Source organism: Sminthopsis crassicaudata, chromosome 1, assembly GCF_048593235.1.
Source record: "Sminthopsis crassicaudata isolate SCR6 chromosome 1, ASM4859323v1, whole genome shotgun sequence".
Taxonomy (NCBI): Eukaryota; Metazoa; Chordata; class Mammalia; order Dasyuromorphia; family Dasyuridae; genus Sminthopsis; species Sminthopsis crassicaudata.
Window position 1 is genome coordinate 421,548,108 of NC_133617.1, and position 25,540 is coordinate 421,573,647.

The window sequence follows — 25,540 nt, forward strand, 5'->3', positions numbered from 1 at the left end:
AGCTATGTGACTCTAGGGCAGGTCATTTAATCTGCCTCAGTTTCCTCATCTGTAAAATGTAAATATCAATGGCACCAATTTCCTAAGGTTGTTAAGAGGATGAAATGAAAATATTTGTAAAGTGCTTTGCCAACTTCCAGATGTTACAGAAATGCTAGCTACTCACCTTCTCAATGAAAGGGAAACAACAGGGAAGGAATTTGAAACAAAAAAACTTTTAAATAAAGATTTAAAATAGCTTTTACAAGTAATTGGAGAAAATATTATTTTTAAAAAAATGCTAGCAACCACTATTACCACCTTCTATTATTATTATTATTATTGCCTCTCATAGCATCTTAAACCATGTTGAAAAGATGGAAGTCAATAAGGAGAAAAGATAGGAATAAAAGCCTTGAGAAATCTCATGAGACCAAGTGGTTTTTAAAAAATAACTTCCTTTCTACAATACCAATTCTAGGCAAACTCTGGATAAGCACCATATATTCAAGTGATATCCAAGTTCTGCCACTCTGACATAGCACAATATGAAGTTTTTGCCAATTTCTCTATCTGATCTGATTTGACAATTTCCTACCATGGGAATGCATCAGTCAATGATTATGGCCTATTTTTAAACTATGTCCTTCAAGGTCAATCTCATGACTCATTAGTGGAAGAATGAACTGCAGAGATGAAGTTCAACAGTTTCACACAAAAAGTCACAGAAAGGTGAGATGACTCGTCTGAGTCACACGGTTTGTTGGACTAAACCCCAGGTATTCAGACTTCTCACCTGTGACTCCTTATACCATGCTGCTGGGATCATTTGGACATCTCCTGCCTGCTATAGGGAAATTTAGATCAAAAGAAAAAAGCATCAATTTCAAACTTTCCCATATACATCTTTAAGGAAGTTATGCACCCTACTTTGAATAACCTATTCTAACTTCAAAGAAGGGAACAAAATTAAATATGTATCTTCTATGTAAAAAAGTATCTTGAAGTTAAATATGCATTTTCATGAGTTATGTTAGTACTATGTAATCAGTTTGTCAAATACATTTATGCCCTCTTATAGGGCTTAGAGTATAGATGTACTGTCTTAAATTATTATCAAGACTTAAAATTATTTTAAAGACAATGTGATATGGTGAATGGACAAGTCAAAATTGGAAGTCATAAAATGTTATTTCAGCTACATAACAGCTATGTGATCATAACAGGGATATTTAACTTCTCAATTGCCTCCAAGGAATTTTCAAAGCTGTAATTTATAGAAAAGTTGCCTCTGCATGGATAGAGTTTCCCATACTAGTGAAATAAGAGATCTAGATTTTTTTAAATGTACAGTTACTTTTATGATATACTGCTAGTCAAAATTAGTATTTAATCCCAAGTCCTTGATCAGGAATGCAAATACTTAGTCATAACACTGTTCCTATGTGAATGATTATTTAACATGTCTTGGTTTGTGATGAGTTTTCCCAATAACATATGGGGTAGAAAAAAGTAAGATGTGCCTATAGTCTTTTCCCAAACTGAACCCTGTACTCATTTGCTAAAAGCACATAAGTACTTAATTCCTCCTTCCGAAGCAGCAAGGGTATTAAGACACACACACAAACACACACACACACACACACACACACACACAATTTGGGTACTTTTAGGGTATATTGATAGTTGTGTAGAACTTTAGTGCCCTCAAGTGGTTATTAGTAGTATAACCACGCCAAAAAATACAGGCCAAGACAGAGTCTCTGTTGCACAGATTAGGAAGACTTTGAAATGAGGAAAGTTGTGGGGAGCAGGGGACAAAGGGAAGGAAACGGGAAATGAAAAAGGAAGAAATGGAATAGAGAGAGAAGAAAAGGGAAGGAAATGAATGAGGGGAGAGGTAAAAGAAAAGAAAGGAGACAAAGAAAAAAGGAAAAGAGAAATAGGAAGGGAAAGAGAATGGAAAGGGAAGTGAAGGGAGAAGGAAAGAAAAGAAGAAGGTAGATATATGATGAGTTGAAGAAATTAAAAAAGAAATCAACAAGGTGTGAGAAAGTGAGAGGAAAGAAAAAGAATTTGTTTTCATCTTACAAAATGGAAGATTCTCACTCAAATCAACACCAAAATGCAGATGTCTGTTAATTACTGAGGAAAGAGGAAAAGGATTGACCAGGACATCATGTAATAAATTTAATGTATTTTATTACATTTTCCACTTTTCTCTTAATTCCAACTACATACTATAATATTCAAACTTCTTTCTGAAAGGAAATGTTTTAACATAAAAATATAAATTCTGCATATTAAAAGTGCATCCACCTTGAATAATAAAACATACAAATAAATAACAGGAGGCATTAACACAGTCTCATGCACTTGTCCTCAATAATTTAAAATTTACGGCACAATTGTTTCCTCCAGCCTCAGATAAAGACATCCTGCTTTCCAGTTTACTGTACAACTCAAAAGTATTTATACAGAAGCCCATATCAAAGGTGTGAACTATACCAAAATGTTTTTGTGTACAGTGACAATGACATGCAGTTTTGAGAAGAACTGTAGAAATTCCAGTGTAAAAACTGAAGTTTAACTTCAGTCAAGAAACTATATTTGCAATGAGATCCGAATTCAATTTTAATCAATGGTGAGGCACAGTTGGTGAGCAATCCTGTATGGTGCACTTAAAAGGCCACAAAAGAGGACTTTTATCTTCAGAAAATACTATAGCCATTTTCCCTTTGGTATAATGACACCAAAGCTTTCAAGATAGCACCTAGCACAATTTCATGCTGCTTTTTCATGACCACCTACAGAATTCACTGCTCAAACTTCTCTAGGAGGAGTTTAACTTATGTATACTTACACCGTTATTCTGGATGTTTTAAACAGATGATTTGGGTGCTACTGGCTTCCTTTGCACTAAGCTTAAAGGTTATATTAGCCTGACTTCCAATTGTCTGCAAAATAATGCTCCACAAGATAAAACAGCTAAGTTTTACAGTTGGCTTTATTATGAGGCATCCACAGTGCTTCTGGCTCACCAAAGATTAAAACTAAATTTCAGTTGCCTCTGCATGTATAGCCAAATTATTTGGAGTCAATTGGCAAATTCCACAAGAGATGCTTAAAAAAATGTACATGGGGGAAATTATACTGAATGTCACTTTGAAACAAAACTCTTCACATTTATTTTTAAACTAGGAAGAATTCCTGAAACTGCTATCCTGCCAAGGACCACAATAGAGAAAGAGTTCAAGAGCAATGTTCAAGCAGCCTGGTAACTGCAATTTTAATGGCTTACTATGTAAAGAACATTGCGTGCTGTCTGCTCAAACAAACCAAGGTCCCATTTGCACAAGTGCCTTGCCACTTAAATCTGCAGGCCATCCATTGCTCTGTCTCCTTTAAGACTTCAGGTTCTTCCTTACCAGGTCTCCTATCTGAGAGATTTGAAGCCTCAAACTTCTGTACCAGATGGACTAAAGAATGGGAGATAGTTCTAGATTTGAACTCACTGTACATAAATACTTAAATGTGAACTCACTGTACTGCCATAAATATCATAGTACTAATCCTATTAGGTCTGGTGGCTGGAAATATCAACTTTAAATAGCACTAAAGTTCTACAAAAGCATGGTTTGTTTTTTTAATTGTCAATGCTACTAGAAGCTGTTGTCTCTTCTTGAGACCATGATGTCATATAGAAGATATAAACCATTAAAATTCTATAGAAAAATGGCAGGTTACTTAGAGGAGAGGACACATTAGACACCACAATACATAAACCACCGTGTCATCATTTCAACATATCCAATACCTTTCCTATTTGAAAAATACTTAGGAACTTTACACACAAATCTTGTCAATAATCCAAAAATTCTGCAAAGAAGAGCATCAAGGATGTGCAAAATAAAGCAAGAAACCATATACGTGCTCCTGAGTGTATGGATACTCAGGTCATATAGGAAATAAAACAACAAATTCAAAAATAGAGTTCCATTATCTAATAGCTTCATTTTAAGCAGTTAGTGCCATCTATGGTCGGTATCAGTTGCTTGCATAGTTAAAGAGAGCATGCATTCAAGATGCAGCACTAGATAAAGGCCATGCAGAATTGTTCTTGTTATTGGGGGGGAGGGGTAAATAGCGGGTCATGCTCAAATTACAGCTGTGGAAAGCCAAGAGTTCTACATTTGGGGAGCTGAACAAAAGGAAATGGAGTGGGGGGGGGAGGGAAGGCGTGGAGGGTGGAGGGGGGAGGGAGTGGAGGCAGCTTAGACATCCCTGTAATCAAAGTGTCAGGTTTCCATCTAAAGCATATGGTCTGACTTCGCTATATCAAACCATTTGTGAACAAAAGGGACAAAAAACTTGCAAAATGACACATATACTTCATATTTAGAAAGATATAGGCACCAGTTTGTCATTAAAATGTGTACTTCTCAGCTCCATCACTAAGGCAAAGTTCAAAGTGCCTCACAAAGTGTAATGGGTTGTTGAGTTTTTTTTTCCCACTGAAAATGTGCTTATGATTTGCATTCTATAACTATTATCCCTATAATCCAGCCCAGAAATATTAATTTCTATCATAGAACTACAACTTTGAAACTGGACATATACACCACCATCCCACCCACCCCCTAAAAAAACCAACATTAATTGCTCAATGATTTAAAAAGGCAATGTATCAAGGATGAAATTTATAGACCAAATTAAAACTCACACTTTAAATTTATGGTTTCCCCATTTGGGGAAAAAAAAAAAAAAAAAAGAAGAGCTCATTCCCCAGTGCTCCACTTTCCATTAAAAGCTGTAGCCAGCTGTTCCCTTTGCAGTATTTTATCACATCTTTTTCCTTGGAAATTATTTTGAAGAAAAGAAGGTTTTGTTTTCTTCTCTTTCCAAAAAACAAAACAAAACATATTTATCTAAATCATGGAAGGACCAAATTTTAGTGTAAGGAATCTAGTTAAAGAGCTTCATTGCTGGGCTGCAGAAGAATTAAACCAATGACAGACAGATAATAGACTGATTGGTAAATGATGACTACATTTACTTTCCATAAAATGAAATTGGTTATAAAAGAGGATTGGTCACAAAAACTACCCTTCCTAGCATATGCTAATTCAGCAAGATCTGCAAAATAGATTTCTGTATTAGGGAGGGTGGTTCCAGTAAGGGCTGTATGGACTTTTTTTGGTCCATGGACTGCACTCTAGGTGCCCCTGAGCTAAAGTAAAGCTAACTTGAGAAGTAAATTTATATATTTTTTACATAAATATCCCTTTCAATTTATTTTATGCACTAAATAAAAAATTTCAAGGCAGCCTTTCAAATAACTACAAACATTTCCTAAACCACAAATATTCTAACATTCACTTCTATGTGTCCAGCATGAACTATTATTGACTTGGCACAAAGTTGCTTATAAGGATTATGAAAAGGGCTTAAGAGAGTAAAAGACAATCAAAAACAATGTTTCTTTACCATTGTGTCTCTTTATCAAAGCAGAGGGGAGAATCTGGATATTCCAATTCTACCTCAAGGTGAGCAACGCCAAAGACGAGAACAGTAAAAGTACCATGGATTTGCTCTAGTTTCAGGACTTGTTAGTGATTTCTTTGTGCTTAGCAGGTAATAATTTCTTATAACTATGCTTCTATGAATAGTTCTCACAAACATAAGACCATGGTGATCTACATATAATTGTTCACCCAAACAAATGAACAAGCACCTTATTCCAAATATAAACAAAAAAAAAAATCTGACCTATGTTAAAAGGAGGAGGAGGAAGGAGGGAGGAAGGGGGAAGGAAGAAGAAGGAAAAAAGGAGGAAGGAGGAAGGAGGAAGGAGGAAGAAGAAGAAAAAGAAGAAGAAGAAGAAGAAGAAGAAGAAGAAGAAGAAGAAGAAGAAGAAGAAGAAGAAGAAGAAGAAGAAGAAGAAGAAGAAGAAGAAGAAGAAGAAGAAGAAGAAGAAGAAGAAGAAGAAGAAGAAGAAGAAGAAGAAGAAGAAGAAGAAGAAGAAGAAGAAGAAGAAGAAGAAGAAGAAGAAGAAGAAGAAGAAGAAGAAGAAGAAGAAGAAGAAGAAGAAGAAGAAGAAGAATTGTTTTTGTTTTTAATTAACTTATTCAAATCACTCTTTAAAACATTTTGGCAAAACATCCCTGGATACAACAACTCTCTGTCCTTTTTCTGTGTTCACTATCTGTTGTCCTTAAAGCAAATAATAATTTAAGATGATTAAATCTTTGTTATTTCATCAAATTTTCATTATCAAACATGAAATCGAAGGGAGAAAAAAGGAAATCGAATAGCATTAAAATATCAAGAAATGACATAGTCAGTCCCCAAAGCATAACTATGTGTGTTTTTTAGCTGAGCAGAAAGAATAACTAACTCAATAATATTAATACATAATGGAAAATTATATTTGAGCTGAAGCAATTATCTCCTGGTATTTAAAGGTTAGATTTGGTTTTTTTTTCATTCCTATACAAAATCAACAACCATTTTAAAATTTAAATTTATGTCTAGAAATTAAGCTAATTTTTAATCAGGTTTAACTATTTCATTGATAACTGCTAAAATAAATCCCTTCCAAGAGAAATTCTTGTAACCACTCTAAAACTATTGTACAAATTTCATTGATGTGACATTTCCAAATCTGCCCTATGTTCAAAAGAATGGAAGTTTTATCAGAAATCATTCAGCTGTGTTTGACACTGTTCACATCTTATGTCCTTTTTGATTGTAGAAAATCTACATTGTAGCTAGAAGAGAGGTATCATAATCACATTAGGTTTAAAATATTGTCTGAGGAAAGGTAACCATGAAAAACTCAATGTACCAATAAAAGTACTAACAACTTTCAAAAGGAGCTTGTGCAGAAGCCAAATAACAGTAGAACCAAAGAGCAACACTGCTTTGCAAGTGGGAGAGATGCTTATAATTCACAGAAAATAAATAGCAATCAAGCTGGGATTATCAGGCAGAGTATTATTGCCATTAGGGTCATAGTAAATGAATTACAGTGAGCACTACAGAAATATTCACAAGGCTGAATATAAAAAATATTAAATATTGCAAGGGCTTAGAGCTTTGGCTACCCTTCCATGAATGATTTCCAGTTCTATTAATCACCTTGATGCTCAAATGGGCAATTATATAAGACAGGTGACTGACACCAATATTTCACAAGATTTCCCCATCTTCCCTTAACTCAAAAAAGAAAAAAAGTTGAGCAAAGGATATTATGGGACAAAATAAAACTATTTGCTCTAGTTATTAAGTAGGAAAGATTAACAAATAGATCTGGATACTTAAAACTCATATAAAATCTGGTGAATTGATGAATTGGAAAAACATTGACCTAGGAAAACATGCAAATTGAAGACTATATGAATGTGAAACACAGTACATCATTCTCTACATTGTGGCAAAGTCTGTTTCACAAAGAATCCAGATTACACAGCCCTCATAAGGAAGAGAAGAGAAGCAGGAAGTCAGAATATGGCTATACAACTTAAAATAAACACGGTATTTGTGTAAACACTGTAAATTGAGCAAGGTGGGGCTTGTTTTTATTTTTGAAACAAAGAAAGGTAATTTGTTGCCTTGTGGGATGACCTTTAGCTTTGACTATAGATTTGGGGAGGGGAATTAAGGGGGATAAAACCTGTAACAGCAAGGGAGAGGAATTGTTTGCTGGAAAACATAGGTATAATCAAGTCTTACAAAGAAACATTAAAAAAAAGAAAGATATTTAATATTTTGTTACACTGAGCCTCCATAATGCGCTGCTGACTTTTGGCATTGGGCTGAAAGATACAGAAAGAGAAGCATACCTCCAAAAGGCAAGATTCAATTCTGCTGTTTACAGACAAGGAGTGTAGCCAAAGAGGGAGAGTAGTACATCTATACATCACCCAGGCACCATTCGCACCATCAGGTACACATTTCCAGTTTAAAAAAAAACAAATCGTATTATCAGGGTACAACTTAAAAATGCTGACAAGTGGCTATATTTCAGAGCTCCAATGGAGAAGGGAGGGAAGAATGGATACTGACTAACTTCTTGCTATCCAATTCACCACCTCTTAGCACAATGTCCAAGAGTCAAGGGATAGCCAGCTAAGGTATACATACATCTTCACCAAAATGATACTAACAAAAGATTCTTTACATCTCGAAAAGCTTACATCCATGATGCTAAGAAAAAAATTACATACATTCACACATGAAAGGTTACCTTTATATTCAGTTCATTCACTAATGCTCATCCCTCTTATACTAGCTGAGTATATACCTGAGAAACAACATTAGTGTTAAAATATTGCCCTTTAAAAAAAGATTGAAGACTGGGGCAAGAGCAGAAGTAGCAACAGTCTCTCAGTTTTGCTGTTAGCTTCTACATCTTACCACACTAGACAACAATCCACAAATCAATGAGGATAATTTATGCTCGGGCAAAAACCCCAAATATTATTATTTCACAGTTCTACAGAGCATATACTATTTATAGCATAACTGGTTCACAGGTTTCAAAACCCTAGTGTCTGACAAAAAGTTGTGGCATTTCACCAGAAAGAAATATTCACAAGTGCTAAGAGGCAGTCCAGGATTATGGTTTTTGTTTTTGTTTTCTTTATAATTATTCCAGTTAACTTGGTATCACTGCTTTCTTTGCCTATGGCTATTATTTGGTTTGATGGCAGAAGAAGGAGACACTTCAGCACAATACAGTTTAGTTCTCCTCACACACACACACGCATTAGGCACATGAACCAAAAACTATAAAACAAAAGCAAGGGGGGAGGGGGAAGAGGGAAGGGAAATATCAGGTAAAGGGAACAAAAATAGAGTTCTCAATTCTAAATAAATAAGTGTCTTTACAGATAAAACACCTGGTTTGCAGAAATCTCACTGAGGTTTTTGAGAAGGCCGTGCAGAGGTGTGCATGCTAGAAGGTAACTTTTTAAAAGATTTCTCAGCAGACTGCTTGCTACTTGGAGACAAGGGATTTCCAGGATCTAGCTGGGAAGACTTGGATCTGCGAGTAGAAAGCAGGGAATGTTTTACAGAAGTGGAATCCTTGGAGGCAGGCTGCTCTTTTGAAACAGTATTTGCATTTGGCTGCTGGGAGGATGGGAGCTGGCTGCCTTTATCTGACTTCTCATCCACCGTACTCTTACTGATCGACTTGGTGGATCCTGCACCTGATTTTTTGGTGAGTAATGTGGTTTTCCCAAGATCAGTTGACCTCCGAGTCTCCTTCTGTCTCAGAGCTGATTTGAAGAAGGACAGTCCCTTGTCTTCCGACTTGCTGTCCCTCTTCAAACCTGACTTCATGCCTGGGTTGGGAGACCGAAGACTGGCCATGGAGGAACTCCTCACATGCTTTCCATCCATTCTGTTCTCTCCTGCTTTAGACTGACCCACCCGAGGGGAGTTTGGTTTGGAGGTGGATGTGACACTGGCTTTGTCAGAACCAAGGCTTATTTTGGAGCCTTCTCGGCTCAGGCTTCTGTCTGAAGTCCTACTCTTTCCAGTGGAGGAGGGACCCCTGGTGACAGGGCCCAAAGGGGGCTTTTTGGCAGCTGTAGAAGAAGAAATAGAAGCTGGGGAGGAAGCCAACTTTTGTTTCTGTTGAACAGCCACAGTGTCCTGGGATTTTGTAGATGACTCCTTTTTGGGATGACCAGGAACAGGGGACACATGTCGCCCACTGACTTGGGAAGATTCTGCTTTGCTTCTGGAGCGGGAAGTCTTTATAGAACTTTTTAAAGGAACAGGAGAAGTGGGTGATGTGTTTGAAAGAGATGACTCCTGGCGAGCCAAGACTGTCCTCCCTTTCCTTAGGCTTTTATCTGGCTCAGAAACCCCTTTGGAGCTAGGAGACTTCTTAGTTGTGCTGTCTGACTTTTCCACAGGTAAGCCAGAACCACTTGGAGTCTTTGCCTCTTTGACTGGGGAACTGTCAACAGAATCACTCTGATCCACATAAGCAATCTGATTATTGTTATCAAATGGATCTGAAACAGGATGCATTCGATCCCCTTGTGCTGAGCTTTTGCTCTGTATATCAGAAAGACTCGAAGTCACTTTCCTGGGAACTGACTCATCTCTGAACACACTTTCCATGACAGCCAGAGGAGCTCTACCCATGGCTCTGTGCTCACGCCTGCTATGGCTCTCACTTGCCTCCATGTAGCTACTAGAAAGGTTCCTTAAGCTACCAAAGCAAGAGATAGAGACTTTGTCATCTACTGCTTCCCCTATTTTCTCCAAAGTAGAGGCAGAAGTATGCACAGGAGAGTCACCACAAAAACGCGATGGAGAGTTAGAACGCATTTGCAGCTTAGCAGATAGGGACCAAGAGGGTCTGATGCAATTTTCATTGACGGCCAATGGGCTGGTGACAGAGGACCTGGATGACAGGCTTTGGCGCTGGACACTCCTTACAAATGGTCGAGTTGAGAACCCGCCTAAGAAAAGCAAAGAAAACAAAGTTAGGGCCAAGTGTGGATTAATATTCAATCATAGAAAATTAGAACGGGGATATTGATTAGTGTGCTTGAACTGATTTTTCTCCCTTCTTGTTTTTTTTTTATATTTTGTTATGATAGGTGACTTATTATGATGGGTATGTTGAAAGTGATGTAAAAAAAATAGAGCTGAAAATTAAATTAAAAAAAAAAAAAAAGAAGAAGAATCTAGAGGCTATCCACTGAGTATATGCCTATTCAACACTGTTATTGTTTCATTGCTTATGGTATCTTTAAATATAACATTGTTTCTCTAATTCTCTTGATATTGCCAATTTTTATATTTGTTTTATTTGACATCATAATTACAATTTTTCTGGAATTGCCCCAAACATAATATATTATTTCTAGTCCTATCAAGCCCCCCCAAATACTAGTAAGAGATTTTAGAAATCACTAAATCCATGCCCTTTTATTCTATAGACAAAAAAAAAATCACAGAAATGAAGTAACTTATCTCAAGTAGCAGAGCTAAAACTCAAAAGATATGGCTTCTCTTCTTCACCTAGAGCCCTTAAGACTATGCTATGTTCTGGAAAAATGAATACAAGGGATAATGTTATAAAAAATTACTCATGCATATATACTGTCAAAAATGTATAATTATAAAATTAATTAAAAAAAAAGACTATGCTATGTATGTATCTATGATTGATGGGAAGAATAATGGGAGGAATGACTGATTGTAAATGCATCCTGATGCTAGGGAATTAACATTTCAAAGATCATTCATCTATCCTGATATTGATGAATTCACTATGGAATTTATAAAGTGTCCTTTATGTGTAAATCCCCAAAAGACAGAGACTATATTTGTATTATTTTCATTCCACATTACCTAGTACAAGTGATAATGTTTAAATAGATGCTGATCTGGTGTTTACTAGTTGGTAAACCAGTAAGATTACTGCCTCAAGTCTCTTCTCAAGCCAGCGTATACTCTGACTCAGCTGCAAAAGAGGCCATCCTGAGGCACATGTCCACCCATGTCACTCTTCACCCCCCCCAAGCAGTTAAATGCCAGTGGTTTCCAATTTTTCCATGTGCCTTAAGTCCTTCATGACCTGCCCCCCTCACTTTTCTGGCTTTCCTCTGCACCCTTCTTCACATACTCTGCAATTCAATGATCTTGGCTTCTTAGCTCTTACTCACACAAGACCCTCCACATTTCTGACTCTAGGCATTTACACTGACTGTCCCCCTCCTTGCTCCACTCCTGATTCGCCAAGTTTTCTTCAAGCTCCAGAAAAAAATCCCATCTTCCAGCTTTTCCAGATACCCCTTAGTGTTATCATCTTCTCTCTACTGATCAAATTCAATTTATCCTGTATCTAGTACATTCATATTTGATTGTTTGGATGTTGTCTCTCCTCCTAGACTGCAGTTTCCTTGAATGCAGAGGTCATTTTTTACCTTTATTTGTATCTTTAGCACTTAACCAAGTGCCTGGTGTAAGCACTTAATAAAAAGTTACTGGTTGACTGAATCACCAAGTGCATTTTTTTTTAAACAAGTGGAATGGAGACTAAAAAAAAAAAAAAAAGTGTCCATTTTATCATAAAAATACTGATTAGAGATTGTTTTCTGTTCTGACTAAACAGAAAAGAACCACTAGTCATTTTTTACCATACAGAACGTCAGAACTGGAAGGATCCTGGAGAAATCACATAGTCCAATCTCTCATTTTACAGGTGGGGAAACTAAGGCCTAGAAAGAGTGACATGCTCAAAGTCCCACACTTAAAGGAAGAGCCAGGACTAAAGTCAACATGTACTGATTCCCAAAGCAGTGCTCTTGCTATTATAGAATACTACCTCTTTTTTTTTCTCTTTCCAAGGATCATCTCCTTCCAGAAGGGGTTCACAGTCTCCCCTGCTGTTAATGCCTCCTTCTGAAATTAACTTCCATTTACACTGGATACAGCGTACATAAATAAAGTTATTCACATACTATCTCTCCTATTTGATAATGTCTTGAGTCTAGGGACTATGTTTTTGCCTTTCTTTGCTTCTCAAGTGTTTAGTGCATAATAGATGTTCAATAAATGCTTCTTAACTGACTGTCATTTCATGTATCAGCCACAGGGTGAAGTACCAGAGACCAACTTGAGATGTCTTACTTGGGACAGAACTTAAGCTAAAAACCTCCAGATATTCCTAAGTCTCATAGCTCTTACATTTATAAGGATTCTTTCTACCAATCTGAGGGGCAATTAGATCGATAGTCTAGCCTGTCACCCTCCAAATAAACTTAATTATTTCTCAACCAATAAATGAAAAATGAAAACAAACCAGGCTTATTTTTCTATGAGTGGCTTTTCAACTTTTTAATCTTATAACTCTCCTTCAGGGTTTACCCAAAGTATCCTTTCTATGACATACAAATTCCAATAGTCAAGCAGTATGGCATACTGAATAGATCAGGATTTAAATCTAAACTAAGATTCTTGATTAATTGACCCTAGAGGAACTATTTAACGTCTCTCAGCCTCAGTTTCCTGAAGGATAATAATAGCATATTCATCAGAATTATTATGATGATTAAATGAAATAATACATGAAAAACATTTTGCAAGTCTTAAAGTTCTTATATAAATCTGAGTTTATAGCATTATAGGTTTAGAACTAGAAGAAAAACTTCAGAGGTCATTCTGTTCAACCCTCCCATTTTTAAAGATGAGGAACCTGAGGCACAGAAAGGCTAAATGAGATGGCCAGGGTCACTGAGCTAATAAGTGTCCAAGGTAGAATTTGAACACAGGTCTTCTTGACTTCCAATCCAGGGCCCATCCATTACACCATGCTGCCTCTGTTATTACTAGTATCGTAGTAAATATTTCACCAATTCCACCATTTGTCTTGTAAGCATTATTTACCAATACCAAATAACAATGACTTTGTTTCTCTGATAACACACTCCATCACAAAAGAGAATAATAGAATTGAAATCACCAAGGTTAAGAGGACTCCTTATCCTGCCAAAAGAACCTGTGGTTTAACACTACCAGTCAGCAAACTAACTCTGCCACTTCTGTGGCAGAGTAAAAAACTTTTTTACTTTTTGTTTTCCAGCAGATTCTCTAAGTGGACCCCCTCAAACATGATAAACTACAAACTAGAGGTTCTTATCCATTTTCTATGTCATGGACCACTTTAGCAGGGTGGTGAAGTCTATGGACCTATTCTCAGAACAATGTTTTTAAATGCATAAGATAAAACACATGGGATTAGAAAGGAAACCTATTATCTTGAAATATGTACCTTTTTTCCCCATTTGAGTTCAAGGACTCCTTGAAATCTATATACAGACTCCTTTAGGTGTCCCATGGGCCCCAGATTAACAACCTCTTTCTTATTGTTGTTATTCAGTTGTGTCTCCCTGTCTCATGATACAGTTTGCCATTTCCTTCTCCAGCTAATTTTATAGATGAGGAAATTAAGGTAAACAGGAGGGTCACACAGACACTAAGTATCTGAGGTTAGATTTGCATTCACAAAGAGGAGTCTTCCTCCAGGTCTGGTGCTCTATCCACAAGTCCATCTAACTGTTCTATTAGAATCCTTATTTGCTACCATCTCTAAAATCTATTTCCTACTTCTCACCTCTCTTCCTATACATACCATCATCTTCACTTCTTTCCCCAGTCAACTCCACTGACTCTGAGAGTGAAGCCAGAGATGTGCGCCTGGAAGAAGCAGCAGAAGTAATGCTGGCTTGCTTACTCCCTGGAAGCCGGCTTACCCAGTGTTCACACAGTGAAGAACTTGTGGAACCTGCAGAGAAGGCAGAGAATTAAGATCAGTGTAGGCTCACATGACCAATTACATGTTAAAGGGCCCCCTGTAAGACCTGCTGATTGATCACAAGTGAATTATTGATGTTCCCACCACCAGAGTTCAACTTTAACTACCAGAAACCAGAATGATGCCTTTTAGGTGACAGGACGCTATGACTAATTAAGGAAGAAACCAATTCCTATACATATTATATCATTTTAGCAATAAATAATGCAAGTATAGTCCTTAATGCTTCATAAAACAAAATTTAAATTTAAGAGACGAAGTCAGTTGAATAGAACATAGTCCCAGGGTAATATTTCTGGCTGTTATGAAATAAGTGATTTTCATTTTCAAGACTGTCAACACTGGTTCTTTTTTTTTTAAACTCACAGATATGTGAAGACTTAATCATTTATTCATAAACTATAACACCCATATACACAAAATAAAATAAGAAAGACCTAGATAGTGAAAGCAAGGTGATTCAAAACTGTTAGAGAAATATTGGTTTGAAGGAATGAGGAAGAAGGAGGGAGAACAACATGACAGCTGTCTTCAAGCATCTTAAAAACTATCGTATGAAAGAGAATTAAATGGAAGGCAGTGTGGTACTGGAGACAGAGCACTGAATTTAGAGTAAAAGCACCCAATATCAAATCCTGGCTCTGCTCCTCACTACCCATTAATTTCTCTAGGTGTTAGTTTCTACTGTAAAATAAAGGGGGAGGAGTAAGGGAGGAGAGGAAGTAAGACTAAATGATCTCAAAGGTCCCTTTCTTTTCTAAATCTATGATACCATAACTTATGCTCCTTGACAAAAAAGAACATAATAAGCATCAATATATGGAAATCACAAGAATACAGACTAAGTATAAGGAGAGATTTAATTTAAGAATTGTTCATACTACCGATAGTATAAAATCTTTAGGAATCTATCTTCCAAGGAAAAATCAGAAATTATATGAGCAAAACTACAAAACACTTTCCACACAAATTAAGTCTGATTGGAAAAATATTAAATGCTCTTGGATAGGGCAAGCAAATATAATAAAGATGACAATAGTACCTAAACTAATCTATTTATTTAAGCTATACCAATCAGACTTCCAAAAAACTATTTTAATGACCTAGAGAAAATAACAACAAAGTTCATATGGAAAAACAAAAGGTCAAGAATTTCAAGGGAATTAATGAAAAAAAAAATCAAATGAAGGTGGCCTAGCTGTACCAGATCTAAAATTATATTATAAAGCAGCGATTACCAAAATCATTTGGTATTGGATAAGAAATAGACTAACTGATCAGTAGAATAGGTTAAGCCCAAAGGACAAAATAATCAATAACTTTAATAATCTAGTGTTTGACAAACCCAAGGACCCCAGCATTTCGGATAAGAACTCAATGTTTGACAAAAATTGCTGGGAAAATTGGAAATTAATATGGCAGAAACTAGGAAATGACCCACACTTAACACGGAACACCAAGGTCAGGTCAAAATGGGTTCATGACTTAGGCATAAAGAATGAGATTATAAATAAATTAGAGGAACATAGGAAAGTTTACCTCTCAGATCTGTGGAAGAGGAAGGAATTTATGTACAAAGAAGAACTAGAGACCATTATTGATCACAAAGTAGAAAACTTTGATTATATCAAATTGAAAAGTTTTTGTACAAACAAAACTAATGCAGATAAGATTAGAAGGGAAACAATACACTGGGAAAACATTTTTACAGTCAAAGGTTCTGATAAAGGCTTCATTTCCAAAATATATAGAGAATTGACTCTAAGTTGTAAGAAATCAAGCCATTCTTCAATTTATAAATGGTCAAAGGATATGAACAGACAATTCTCAGATGAAGAAATTGAAACTATTTCTAGTCATATGAAAAGATGCTTCAAGTCATTATTAATCAGAGAAATGCAAATTAAGACAACTCTGAGATACCACTACACACCTGTCAGATTGGCTAGAATGACAGGGAAAGATAATGCTCAATGTTGGAAGGGATATGGGAAAATAGGGACATTGATACATTGTTGGTGGAATTGTGAATACATCCAGCCATTCTGGAGAGCGATTCGGAACTATGTTCAAAAAGTTATCAAACTGTGCATACCCTTTGACTCAGCAGTGTTACTCCTGGACTTCTATCCCAAAGAGATCTTAAAGAAGGGAAAGGGACTTGTATGAGCAAGAATGTTTGTGGCAGCCCTTTTTGTAGCGGCAAGAAACTGGAAACTGAGTGGATGCCCATCAATTGGAGAATGGCTGAATAAATTGTGGCATATGAATGATATGGAATATTATTGTTCTGTAAGAAATGACCAGCAGGATGATTTCAGAAAGGCCTGGAGAGACTTACATGAACTGATGCTGAGTGAAATGAGCAGGACCAGGAGATCATTATATACTTCAACAACAATACTATATGATGATCAATTCTGATGGATGTGGCTCTCTTCAACAATGAGATGAACCAAATCAGTTCCAATAAAGCAGTAATGAACTGAACCAGCTACACCCAGAGAAAGAACTCTGGGAGATGACTATGAACCACTACATAAAATTCCCAATCCCTCTATTTTTGTCCACCTGCATTTTTTATTTCCTTCACAGGCTAATTGTACACTATTTCAAAGTCTGTACAGCAAAATAACTGTTTGGTCATGTATACATATATTGTATTTAATTTATACTCTAACATATTTAGCATGTATTGGCCAACCTGCCATCTGGGGGGGGGTGGGAGGAAGGAGGAGAAAAATTAGAACAAAAGGTTTGGCAATTGTCAATGTTGTAAAATTACCCATGCATATATCTGGTAAATAAAAACTATTAAATAAAAAAAAGGAATTGTTCATTCTTCATTTTTGAAGACCAATGACATCACGATACTGGGCATGATGATGGGTGGTGTCTTGACTTGTCTGTGAGTCAAAAAGTGAGGCAAAGCTGTAAGCCTCACTCTCTCTTCTAGTAACCAACATCCAATATCAAGACAAAAGTCAAGACAATTGGCAATGGCTTGGGATGCCATGGATGCTTCAGTTGCCTTCATGGCCACTGGAACAAACTGTTCTCATCCATCCATTCTACCAAGAGAAGTCTTGATATTCCCTAACTTACTGATGAGTTTGGGGTCCATTAGTTACGTCCTCCATCTGGTTTAGCCTGTCTGGAAAGACGCTTTAGCTGAGACATGGCCGCTATAGTTGTTTGGAGCCACAGGTAAGAGCTGGATGACTAGTGGGAGTTAACAATCCTGAAGGGATCTGGCAAGCTCTCGCCTGTTATCTCTCCCTGAACACCCATATATCATAAGTATATATGCTTGGTATAGGATCCACAAAGATTAAATGAGCTGCCTAGAGAAGTAACATGTTCTCAGTTACTGGACTTAACCAGGTAAAGGAAAGACAACTTCTTTTGGGGGATGATAACAAGATTTATGCTTCAGATATAAGCTATACCAAATAACCTCTGAGATCTCTCAACTCTAATATGTTATTTTTAGTCACTGATAACTTATGAAAAACAGCTCAGGATGACTGAAATTCATAGGATCAGAGATCTAATTTGAAAGGGGCTATAGAGGTTCTCTAATCTAATTCCATTTCACAGATGGGTAAACTGAGGTCCAGAAAGGTGAAATATCATCCAGGTAGTCAGAAGAAAAGCTAGCATCCAAACCTGGGTCCTCTCTCTCTCCAGGGTTACCATTTCTTCTATTGTACTGCTTTCCTGAGTTTCCTGAGTCAAATCCCATTTCAAAATTAGTCTCAATCAAGCAGTATATTTGCCAGAAATGGAACCCAGGAGGGTTTATACATGCTATAAGCTGTGGGTTCTGTGTTTAAATAGGCAGAAAGCCTCTATAGAATAGGGCAACAATAGGTCTTTGATTCCCAGGAAACACATTTCATGTGGTTAAGAGTCATATTCACCCTGGGGGGGAGGGAAGAATTCTACTTTCTCATCTCAGAATTAACCTGTATGATTGCTTAATAAGTAACCACTCCCATTTGGGTAAAATTTTAAGGTCTAATTTTATATTTTTCTGTCCTAAAGCAGAAACTACTGCTATCTATCAAGCCACTTCCTGAGTAATAATGATTTGATTCTAAGACCTTAAGAAATGCCTATTTAGGTTAATCCCATGGTATATTGAGATGAGTATTCCATCTCTGAGAGGCGCCAAGCTTGGATGTCTTCACTAATATTATTCAAAAGAGATTAGTAATGTCCCTAAAACATTCCAACATCCTTTCCCAACTCATGGCTCCATCATCTATAAACTTATCTAACATTCCTGTGATCTTAATGTTCAATCAATATTACTCTTCCTGGCATAAGGAATTCCTCATTTTATTTCCCACTACAAGAAATAATATTGCTTTTCTTTCTTTTTCAACTTCTATCAACTTTTAAGGGGACTCCCTTCAATACCAAGATATTCCAATATTTGACCTGCTGAATGAGTCCATTGCTAAGCTTATCCAAATCATTTATAAACTTCTGTCTTAACCCGGTCCTCATATTTCTAATAAGAAGGCAGCTCTTTCCATTTTCAGTATTTGATCATCTTCCTGGGGATTTTGTTTGTCCTTTTCTCATCTCTCGGTTAATGGCGACTATGAAACTATTACAATATTACTGATAAACTAACACAACAGGATCATAAGTTATATTAAGAAAAAACCTTCTGAGAGGGCATCACACCAAAAAAAAAAAAAAAAAAAAAAAAAAAAAAAAAAAAGAAAAAGTCTTCTCTGCTAACAAAGATTATGGTTTCCAGAAACCTGAGCTGGTCTCACCTGCCACAGAGCTGTTGGCTGACCATGATGGTATAGCTGTCCGCCTCTGGTAGAAAAGTATGTATGCCGTCTGCTTGCAGACTTCATCCTCAGACAATTGCTGTACATCACTGTCGTCAAAGCAGTACCAGAGACCATCCACAGAATTCTTACAGTATGCTGTCAACGAGAAATTTCCATTATTAGTTAGCTCAATTTCAGCATCATGCAGTTCCTATGACTATGCCTCATCAAACCCTGAGATGAACTGCAAAACACCACAATTTGGGGTTATGAGGTCAATTTATGGTATTTTCAAGAGGAGAGCAGGTAGTTAATCCAATCAATTAGTGCGACTTTCTTAGAAAAAGACAAAAGATAATCCAAGTTATGCATCACACTCAAGCAACAGTTCCCTGTTACACATGTGTAGAAACAGGAGGGCAGCCACGTGAGAAAATGAATTCTATTTCATCTTTTAAATATCTGGTCAATGTTAAAACATAATGCACCCAATCTAATTAAACATGATGCAGTGCTCAAGCATTTGCTTACAGTGAAGGCACTGAGAGATGGCCCGCACATGCTCACCAGGCTGGTAGAGAACAATACTACAAACACTGAAAGATGATGAATGCTTCTTTCCAGCTCTAACCAATAGCCTAAGATAGAAATGAAGAAAATACATGTTGTAGCTGAAATAAACAAATAACCTGTGTTCACAGAGGGTCCTGTCATCCTGTAAGAAGCCACATTATAATCTTGTTCCCAGCAAAATCTACAATTTGTTATCACAGATTTAGAAATAACAATTGCTCTTAGGAGGAAATGCATATTCAAATAATGCATTTACAAAATAATGCAAATGTTTTTCTTCCTTGAAGGGAGTCAGCATCTTTCCTCATAAAAACTCCTGAGAGGCAGAATGATGACAGGCATAGAGAATTAGTTTCAGAGATAGAAAAATCTGGTTCGAAGTCCCATATTTCACATATCTTGGCTCTGTAACCCAAGGTAAATCACATAACCTCCCCACACAAAAGTTTCTTAACACTTTTTGATTTCAGGACCTCTTTACACTCTTAAAAACTAAGAGCTATCCAGCCTAAAGAGCTTTTATTGATATAACTATCAATATTTACCATATTAAAAATTAAAATGTCTTAAAACATTATTATGAAAATAATTTTGACCTTACAGAGAGTCTCAGGGACTTCCACGGGTCCCATGACCACATTTTGAGAATCACTGCCCTAACTTCCTCACTACAAATGTAAATTGCAAAGAACCACTGGTAGAAGTTTTTTTCATCTGAGAGTTTCCAATGGCTGTCCCCATTGCCTACTTTCCCCTGTCCTTTGAGGGAGAGTCATTATGGCGCCATCTTTCATGGACAGCATTTATTTATAATGTTTGCAGTGATATGTCTCTTGCTGTGGTTTGGGAACATGATGCTTTATATTCTGAACAACCTGTAATTTTCATTAATGTGACTACTCCCTCCAAGGCAGATCATAGCAATGAGTAATAATAATATCAATGAAATAATAAAAATAAATGGCATTTTATAGCATTTTCCTGTTTGTAAAGTGCTTTACATTATCATTTCATCTAATCCTCACATTAACCCTGTGTGATATTTTTATTATCCCTATTTAAAGAGGAGACTGGAACTTAAAGAGAGATTAAATGACTTGCTTAGGATCACACTGTCAGTAAATGTCTGAAGCAGTATTTAAAAACAGGTTTTCCTGACTCTAAAAAGAGTATCTCAAACTGCTATATTCAGATTCTCTCAACTTTTTATAGCCTTTCCAAATCTTAGTAAATAGATCTATGAGTTTTGTGAGAATACTCATCAATGAATAAGCTTTCATGATAATCTCCTTCACACTTATCTAGGCTGTTTCATGCCTAATAGACCATCAAAAGATCTATCTGTAGAGCCTTCCCAGCTTGGCTGGAATTGTCAGAACTATTGGAATCTCCTCAAGAGTCCCAGACACACCAAGAGACATCAAAGGAAGATGTTAGTAAAGCAAAGGATCTTTACGAGTACATCTATTATAAAGTTGACTAGTGAAACTGTGGCAACAAGAACTATTTATGAAAACTGAGTGTTGTATAGCATTTACACTCTTTCTGTTATTGTTTGCTTGCATTTTTGTTTTTCTTCCCAGGTTACTTTTACCTTCTTTCTAAATCCAATTTTTCTTGTGCAGCAAGATAACTGTATAAATATGTATACATATATTGTATTTAACATATATTTTAAGAAATTTAACATGTATGATACTACCTGCCATCTAAGGGAGGGGGTGGAGGGACGAAGGGAAAAAGAGGGGAACAGAAGTTTTTGCAAGGGTCAGTGTTGAAAAATTACCCATGCATATAATTTATCTATAAAAAGCTATAATAAAAAAAGAAAGAAAAATTGAGTGTTGTGCAAAGAACCTAAAATACATGGGTTTAAATCCTACCTCAGGCATTTCTTAACTGTATGATCCTGAGTAACCTGCTTTTAGCCCTTCTAAGCCTCAGCTTCTCCACCAGCAAAATGGGAAAATAATAGCAAGCACTATGTAAAGTTGTGGGAAGGAACAAATGAAATGATATATTAAAAAGTGCTTTCTAATCTTAAAGTACTATACAAATGCCAATCATTATCACTCACAGTATTACTGACATGGCCTCCATCAATGGAGGGAGTAGTTAAATTAATTAAAATTTAAATTTAAAAAATTTTTTTAATCTTTTGGGGGGAAAAGTGCCACATATTTTCCACTCAATTACTAAAGCTTGCAACCTGAATGTCATTCTTCATCAGCTCACTAAGACTGCATATCCAATCTGTTGTCAAATCCTATGATATAAGTAAAAATGGCATCTCTCATATATAACCCCTTGTCTCCACCCTACACAATCATTACCATTTTACTGGTGTTCTTCACCTCTAGCTTGGACAACTGCTTGAGCCTAAGGATTGGCTTCTCTGAATTATGTTTCTTCCCGCACCAATATGCTTTCTTCCATTCAGTTATTACCAAAGAGATCCTCCTAAGCAAATGTCTGACCATATCATCCTCCTGTCCAATAAGGTCTAATGGCTCCCTAGATCAACACAAAATCCTCTGACACTACAGCCCTTCAGAACCTGGCTCCCTCATACCTTTCTGGTTTTCTTGCAATCCACTCCGTACTTTTCTTTGTATAGCCAGTACTTAGTCTAAACCCTGATACACAATATTAATTAATAAATGATTGCTGGCTACCAACTTCAAAAGACAATGAGACACAGCAATGCATATAATATAGATAAATGACGTCTAGGAAAATGATAATTTATTTACTGACTCTCTCGTAAGAAGAAAAAAAACTTTTTTTAAGATTTCAAAGAGTAAATGTTTAATGGAATAGTTTCCATTCTCTCTACCACTAAGAGGATCTATCTTTGAATACAGCTAACTGACAAAAGTAAAACTTTTAGATGTTTAGATTCCAAAAATAGGTAACAGTAATGCCCAAGAATGAAAACTAAGGAGAAAAGAGTAAATTTTATGGTAGACAGAGAAAGAGATTAATTTTTTTTCCTAAGCCTCTCCCACTGAAGTAGCCATTAGCTGATAAAACCTGGCACAAATTGTTTTTTGTTGCACATGCATTTCTAGAACCTGCACTATAAAACAGCTTGTATTTTCCCACAGCAGCAGTATTCTAATTAGGGATTACATTCCTAACCAAAGAAAAGACTGGATAACCATCTGTCTTGGATAGTATCACAAAGAATTTCTGCAGGAGGTGGGAAATTGGACTATTTGAGCTTGAAGATCTCTTCCAACCCTAAGATTCTATGAATCAACAACAAGTAAATTATAGATATGACCAACTATGTCATAAAAGAAAAGATCCAACAGCTATAAACTTCTATCATCATTTAAGATAGTAAAATTATGCTCCAAGCCCTATAAAATGGTTATAAATTTACAGAACATGTTGATTATATAGGAGGCCTTGATGTCCTATAAAGTGTACATACAACACATTAAAAAATACAGCTCTTGCTTCCTCACGTTTCTTATGGCACTTTGTCTAGACCTTTATTTTGTCCTTATTACGTTCTATTCTGTGTCACTCTTTATTTGTGTACATGTCCCATTTTCCCTCAGATTCTAATTACCTGGAGTAATGTTTAATTTTTCTATCTCTATTTTCTGGCACATTACAAGAACTTAATAAATGTTTTGCTGAACTAAACTGAACTTTACACATCTTTAATGTTACTTAATGATAATAAGTAATGAAACTTAATAACTCTGCTTATATTCATAGAACTTAGGAGGGTTTGGGGTAAGGGATAGTTTGCATTGCTATGTAATATGTTTTTGCTAAAATTTTTCTTTAAGGGCTTTAATTAATACGTTTTTTCTTGAAAATTTTCCCATTGCATTCAAAAAAATCTAAATCATTTTATTAAACTGTGAGTTGTATTAAAAGTTGGGATCATCCTTTTGAAAAATAGGCACTGGGAGCATTTAAATAATTAAAGACTTCATTAAAGATTTTACAAGTAAATTTAGAGTTTAGAATTTTTCTTCTGGTCCATCTTTTTTTTTTTAATTCTCTTCTTTACTTCTCCTTCCACACACATATCAAACAAAGAATGGTGAAAGGAGGATAAGTTATAGAAGAAATAATTATTCATATCTTCCCAATTTATTCCTTTCTCTTTTCTTCCAGAGTTATTTTTTAAAAGACATTTTAAAAAAGAGGAAAAATGTTGAATAAAACAATTCATTGAAAAATTCTAGAATTATATTCAGTGTTCCATATTCAAAGTCCCCCACCTCAAATCATACTCTTTCATTGAGTGATGGCATTAAGAATTAGGGGGCTTTAGAGATATGAATAATGGATCTGGTAGTTGTTGTTTTAAATACTAGCTAACAGAGCCATTTCTCAGATTATTCAATCCTTATCACATCCCTAAAACCAGCACCACAGGTTCTGCTCCAGAAACCACTGAAATGAATTAACATATAACACCACCAAGGAGTGAAGCAAGACAGCAATGAATGGGCAAATCTCTAAAATACAAAGCATAACAAAGTAGGGACCATCTGTCACTAATCATCATCACTCTTAAGCAAATTGCATTATATCAAATATTTCTCCACCATCATTTTCCTCATCAGTAAAATTATCTCTTTTCCAGCTCTAAATCTCAATGAGTCTATTATAGGTATAAATATAAAGTTCAAATATTTGAGCTCAAAAGATATTTGAGAATTTCTTTAGATCTGGAAGAGACCTTAGAAATCACCTGGTTCAACTCCTTTCCAGAGAAAAACCAGTCCTAGAATTCAATTTAAAGTATTTTTCCATAATCTTATAGAGTGACAAAGTATGGCAAAGAGGGGTAGATAAATGGGAAAAATCCCACCTTATACAGTCCCTCAATTCCTCTTAATTCTAACCCCTTCACTCTATTAATTACATCTTATTTATTCTGTATGTAGCTTGTTTGTTTACTTGTTGTATTCCCCCACTGAGTACAGTCCCTGGCATAGTGACTAGCACTTATGAATACTTACAGATTGATTGATAGGAAAGAACAACACATGATTAAGACAGAAGTTCTAGGCTCAGCCCTTTCATTAAGTGGTCATGTGACTTTATTCAAATAGCAGTTTCACTGGTATTCCTTCATCTATAAAATGAGGATAAAAGGCCTGCCCTCCCAAAATCCTAAAAGATAAAATAATATAAATGAAAGCATTTTGAAAATAATAAAGCACTATTATAAATAAGAATTTATTATCATGATCTCATTCTCATCTTTTCTTTCTTTCTTTTTTCTTTTTTTTAAATGGAACTCAAGAGAGAAATGGTCCTAGGACAAGCTGCTTTCTTGCTATTATTTCTCCTTTCATATGTAATAGTCTAGAAAATATAAACAGGTAGATAAAGCACCTGCTTTTTATACCTGAAAAAAAGACCTGGGATGGAATCTCATCTTCTGTAGGCTCACAGAAAGCATCATCTAGATCAGGGGTTCTTAAACTACGGCCCTCGGCCCCAGCTGAGGACGTTTATGCGGCCCACTGGGTTATGGCAAATGGGCTGAGGAGCGGAGGCAGAGTGTGAGTTTTTGTTTTTACTATAGTCTGGCCCTCCCACAGTCTGAGGGACAGTGAACTGGCCCCTAGTTAAAAAGTCTGAGGACCACTGATCTAGATAATTCTAGTAGCAGCCAAGACAATCCCATTCCCATATTTTTAAAATTTTCTTTGGTAAGATATCTTTATTTTGAAAGTCTTAATATTATTATCATTACTACACCTACTACTTTACACTTTGGCCACCTTCTTCTCACTAGTCCTTTTCTTTTCTACATATATCCCCCATCACTCTCTATCTGTGCCAACTTGGCACTTTCCTTCTA

General features: G+C 36.1%; 1 protein-coding gene across 1 annotated transcript in view; it reads right to left on the reverse strand.

Annotated features, from left to right (window-relative positions):
* Positions 1-7,722: 7,722 nt before the first annotated feature.
* USP31 (ubiquitin specific peptidase 31) overlaps positions 7,723-25,540 on the reverse strand; it is a 142,505-nt gene continuing 124,687 nt past the window's right edge. Inside the window, exons 14-16 of the mRNA XM_074280363.1 lie at positions 19,120-19,278; positions 14,144-14,296; positions 7,723-10,463 (exon numbers count right to left, since the gene is read on the reverse strand). Coding sequence (XP_074136464.1) covers positions 8,899-10,463; positions 14,144-14,296; positions 19,120-19,278 — 1,877 coding nt within the window. The 3' untranslated portion in view covers positions 7,723-8,898. The remainder of the gene's footprint in view (positions 10,464-14,143; positions 14,297-19,119; positions 19,279-25,540) is intronic.